The 5,475-nt window shown below is 50.9% G+C and overlaps 1 protein-coding gene across 1 annotated transcript; it reads left to right on the top strand.

Moving 5' to 3' along the window:
- Positions 1 to 293: 293 nt before the first annotated feature.
- LOC310798967 (G-protein coupled receptor 22-like) lies at positions 294 to 2,009 on the top strand (the record flags this gene model as incomplete). The annotated part of the gene is made up of 1 exon (XM_083661531.1): positions 294 to 2,009. One exon carries the CDS (start codon positions 294 to 296, stop codon positions 2,007 to 2,009), a length of 1,716 nt encoding a protein of 571 aa, XP_083517657.1.
- Positions 2,010 to 5,475: the final 3,466 nt, after the last annotated feature.

Below are 5,475 nucleotides of genomic sequence, written 5' to 3'. Positions count from 1 at the left end.
AGAGTCTTATTTTCGAGTACATAGGAGCCAAGCTGACAGCTAAACTGTCTTCTTGCCTCTCTTTTTCTTTCTTCTCCTTTCCCCATTTCTTTGCAGAACCTCCAGACACAGCAGACACAGAGGCATCATCCAGATCCAGAGGCATCATCCAGACACAGCAGATCCAGAGGCATCGCCCTCACCATCGTCTCCTGTGAGCCAGGTGCAACTGTGAGCCAGGTGACAAAGAGAGGCGGAGCATGGTGTGGCGTAGCGGCCGCTGTTGCTATGTGTGAGGGCGCGTCGTGGTGTCAATGGAGACCGAAGGCTATAGCGACCTCCTGGAGACCAGCGATGGTCAGGGGGCGGGCCAGCTGGACGGAGGGGGCGGGGCGGGGCTGGAGGAGGGCTGGAGCACGTCCTACCCCCTGGGTTTCCAGGTGTCTTTGACCACCGTGCTGATCCTGGAGCTGGTGCTGGGCTTCAGCAGCAACCTGACCGTGCTCGTGCTCTACTGTGCCCAGTCCAACCTGGTGGACTCGGTCAGTAACCTGGTCACTGTGAACCTGCACGTGCTGGACATCCTGGTGTGCGTGCTGTGTCTGCCTCTCACTGTGGCCGTGATCTTGCTCCCGGCGGATGGAGGCGGGGTGGGCAGTCTGGCTGTGCTGTGCTGCTTCCACGAGGCCTGTGTCACCTTCACCAGCGTGGCCACAGCCGTCAACGTGCTGGTGATCAGTTTGGACCGATACGACATCTCCGTGCGGCCGGCCAGCCGGCTGCTGACGCCGCGGCGCGCGGCGCTGCTCCTGGCCGCCGTGTGGGCTGTGTCGCTGGCTGTCTTCTTCCTGCCCTTTCTGGAGGGGGACTTCTTCTCGTCCAGGGCCGAGGACAGCCAGGACAGCCAGGAGGGCCATGACTCTGAGCTCCCCACTGGACTGACCCCCACCATGACCTCACCCTCCCCCTCATCCTACCTACCTAGCTCCCCCCTCGCCTCCTCTCACCCCTCCTCCCCTTCACATCAACTGCCCCCCGTGTGGCAGAACCGGACGCTGCTGTGCGTGGGCGGGCAGGGCTACTACACGGGCCTGTCCATGTATTACCACCTGCTGCTCCAGGTGCCCTGCTTCTTCATCGCCGTGGTCGTCATGTTGTTCACCTACTCCAGGATCCTGCAGGCCCTCAACATCCGCATCGGCTCGCACATGATGTGGGGCGCTCGCGGCACCAACAAGGACTCGGGCTGCAGGATACGCCGCAGGCGGCAGGGGAGGAAGGACCTCCGGCTGGCCACGGAGGGGGTGCCCTCCTCCGGCCAGAACCAGCACCTCACCCACCCTCCCCTCATCCCCACCCCCACGCCCACTTCGCCCCCGCCCGTCTCCTCTGTGCCCCAGATGGTGTCCGATAGCGGGGCGACGGTCACCACGGTCACCACCGCCGCCACCACCCCCGCCGCCACCACCCCCATCGCCACCACACCTGCCACTCCCGTCCCTCAGACCCCGGCCGCGGCCTCCACCCCCGCCCAGGCCACCCAACCCGCGCCCACCACCTCCCTGGGCGTTCAGGCTTCAGTGTCTGCTATCATCGCCTTGAGACGGGCGGTGCGCCGACACAGGGACCGTCGGGAGCGGCAGCGTCGCGTCTTGAAGATGTCCCTGATCATCATCTCCACCTTCCTGGGCTGCTGGGCGCCTCTGTCTGCGGTCAACGTGCTCATCCTGTGTTTGGGGCCCAGCGACGGCCTGGTGCGGCTGCGCCTCTGCTTCTTGGCGATGGCCTACGGCACCACCATCTTCCACCCGCTGCTCTACGCCTTCACCAGGCAAAAGCTGCGGCGTGCGCTGAAAACACGCGTCAAGAAGAGGGTGGTGTCCCTTCTGCAGGTGGACCCGGCTCCCACCGGGGGCGCTGTTATTCATAACTCCTGGGTGGAGGGGGGAGGCCAGAGGAAGGCTCGCAAGACACGGGTAGAGGCCAGCGATGGCACTGATCGATGCCTCACAGAGGCGGTGAGGGAATGAGGCTGTCTGTGTGTGTGTGTGTGTGTGTGTGTGTGTGTGTGTGTGTGTGTGTGTGTGTGTGTGTGTGTGTGTGTGTGTGTGCGCGTGTGTGTGTGTGTGTGTGTGTGTGTGTGTGTGTGTGTGTGTGTGTGTGTGTGTATGCGCGTGTGTGTGTGTGTGTGTGTGTGTGTGTGTGTGTGTGTGTGTGTGTGTGTGTGTGTGTGTGTGTGTGTGTGTGTGTGTATGCGCGTGTGTGTGTGTGTGTGTGTGTGTGTGTGTGTGTGTGTGTGTGTGTGTGTGTGTGTGTGTGTGTGTGTGTGTGTGTGAGTGTGTGTGTGTTAAACCCAGCCCAGTCGCCAGAATAAAATGCCGGCATTGTACGTTTCTGCAATATTCTGCCATAGGTAGAATCTGATTTCTATGTGTTGCTTATCACGTTTCCACAGCAGATAGGTGAATCATATGAACGTTATAATAATACAGGTCATAAAGACAGCTGTTATAATAATACAGGTCATAAAGACAGCTGTTATAATAATACAGGTCATAAAGACAGCTGTGTTGGGATTGGGGTGGACGGAGGGTCCGGGATCAATACCCAGTCATGGACAACGCATTTCAAAAGTCTACATTTCAACCCTGAGTCAAATGTTTGTTACATGTATTTACCATAAGCCTAGCCCAAATCATAATACTAACCTTAACCTTAACCTTAACCTTAACCAAGTTGTTTTACTTGCCTAAACATAACCAAAGTTGTTTTACTTGCCTAAACATAACCAAAGTTATTTTACTTGCCTAAACATAACCAAAGTTGTTTTGTTTGCATTTTAGAAACGTATTTTGTCATTTTGTTTCAAATCTACGTTGATATTCTACATGTCCCATTGTTTTCAGACAGGTAAAATGCCAGCGTTTTATTCTGGGTTGGTGAAAGCTGTTAGTTGACAGAGGTCAAGAGAGATCCCCGCCCTGTGGCTCCATGCAGATGTGGAGGCAGGTGGGTCTGAGCTCTCTGCCCTGCTTACACAGGCCCTCATTAGCCTGCTCACACACCCACAACATGGCCACCGTGTCTCCATAGCAACATTGGCCAAGCATAATGACATACAGTAGACCACAGCCATGGCTACTAACATACTCGGGTGCACCCCAGGTACACACACACACACACACACACACGCACACACACACACGTGCGTGTGCGGGGGCGCGCACACACACACACACACACACACACAGTATGCACACACACACTCAATGCACATTAATCGACATTTAATAATTATCTGTGAAAGAAAGCACACCGATATCTACCTGCACAGATATTCTCAGTGAGAAAAATATGAACTAACGGTATATATATTTTTTCCTCTTTCTTTTATACATAAGTTGAGTTCGTGTGGTGCCGAGTGTCCTGCTGTATGTTTACAACAATGTAACATAGTCAAAGTGTTTGCACTTAATTTAATGATGAATTAATGATGGGTAAATGCAAGCATTCACATTCAGTTTACAGGCTCAAGTAAAACGAGAAGGAAACTGCAAAAAAAAGGGAATCAGTTAAATTTAAAACAAAGCGCCATTGCAACCATGTGCAAGTTAAAGCTAAAAGGCATTACATATTTTTTCGATTGATTTTTATTTTATTTATTTTGGGGGGGGGGGCGTAAATGAATGGTCACAAGGATGCATGCAAGGTGTGATTATGTGTGTGTGTGTGTGTGTGTGTGTGCGTGCGTGCGTGCGTGCGTGCGTGCGTGCTTGCGTGCGTGTTAACAAGCGTGTGTGTGTGTCCATGATTATGTGCAATAAATCATGAGAAAAGCAATGACCCCTAGGATGTGAACAAAGACTTGATGGTTTTCTATTCGTGGTCTGGGTTGGGCATAATATTGAAATTATGCAGAGCGATTGTAACTATGTATATGTCAGGCTACTGTAATACAGCTGAAATTGTATCACTTCAGTTTATAGGGGAACTCAAAGGGCAATATTTTGGTAAAAGTCAAAAGCGGAGTCACCTATCCATAGGATGTACAGTACAGTACAGTCAAGTCCGCCTGTAGTCACTGCAGGCCGGCTAGTGTTTGAAACCAGAGAAATCCCATCGTGGAGAGAACAACCCCTGGCACGGGACATATTACACAATATCTGTGTCTCTCTTTCTCCTCAGGGCTCCATGTCTCCTTTCAAAACCTGCTGGACATATTACAATAAACCAGCCTTCAGTCGGTTATTATAGAGCTCAACAGTCATGTGACATCGTGACGTCACCTTTGGTTCCGGAAGAGTAATTGTCCATTCCCTGTTCTCCATCACATTTAGAAAAATCCTTATATAAAGTGTTTTAAGCATGGACCCAAGCCAACCGGCCAGCTAGAGAATCGTACTATAAAACATTTGATTCAGAGTTGGGAAAAAAGTGCTGGGTACAAGACTGTGTACATAATTTATTATATTGTAATGAAGAAACTACTCATACCATAATCCATTCCGGCATTTCCAGCCAATCAGAATAGCGGATGATTGAGCGACAGAATATTTCAGCCAATGGGAGAGCAATCTGAGCCGCAGAGACAAGCAGGCTTGAACGGCAGCCATTAGACATGAGCTCAATGGCTAACGTTATCCCAACATAAATGGGAGCTCGGGCTCTGTTTCTCTGTCCCACTGTGATTGTCCCACTGTGATGTCATAAATCCCGCTGTGACATCATCCATGGTGTCATAAATCCCACTGTGACATCATCAGTGATGTCATAAATCCAACTGTGACATCATCAGTGATGTCATAAATCCAACTGTGACATCATCAGTGATGTCATAAATCACTGTGACATCATCAGTGATGTCATAAATCCCTGATCCCACTGTGACATCATCAGTGATGCTGGTCTCATTGGCCACACAGCAGCCGAGTTGCGGGCAAGGCCACGCTGCGGCCGAGCCTAGGAATCAAGCAGGCGTAGTGCGCGAGATTCCTAGTATATATACAGTATATAGACGCATTTCTGTGAATTAATGTGAACAAACTGGGCAACGGATTTCAAAACGGGTCCCGGCATTGAAAGCAGCGTGACTCGTAATAGTTGATGGGATATACTTTCGCTCACTCAGTGGTGGTTTTAGACCTTTACTCAGCAAGCTGTAGCCTACATTCATCGTAGCCTAGTCAGAGATATTTCACTAACTCAGTGATATGAGGGCAGGGCCCAGCGTGCTCCACCAATCACAGACGACCATACAGTGAGCTAATCCACTAATCAAAGACGTCAATATTGCACTTTAGAATTGTGGGTAGTGTAGTACTTCTCCATGACATTGAATAAAACCTGTTTAAAAAGAAACAAAGGATGATATCATACAGATTTGTGGCTTCTACATAAACATAAACATAATACCATCGTTTCATAACTAGCTCGCCCGTGGTAAATCTACCTTGGGTGGTTACGACATTATGCCAAACAATCAAAAATCTCATTGTA

This window comes from Poromitra crassiceps (assembly GCF_964638095.1).
Source record: "Poromitra crassiceps genome assembly, chromosome: 27".
Taxonomy (NCBI): Eukaryota; Metazoa; Chordata; class Actinopteri; order Beryciformes; family Melamphaidae; genus Poromitra; species Poromitra crassiceps.
This window is presented reverse-complemented; position numbering and strand designations above follow the sequence as displayed.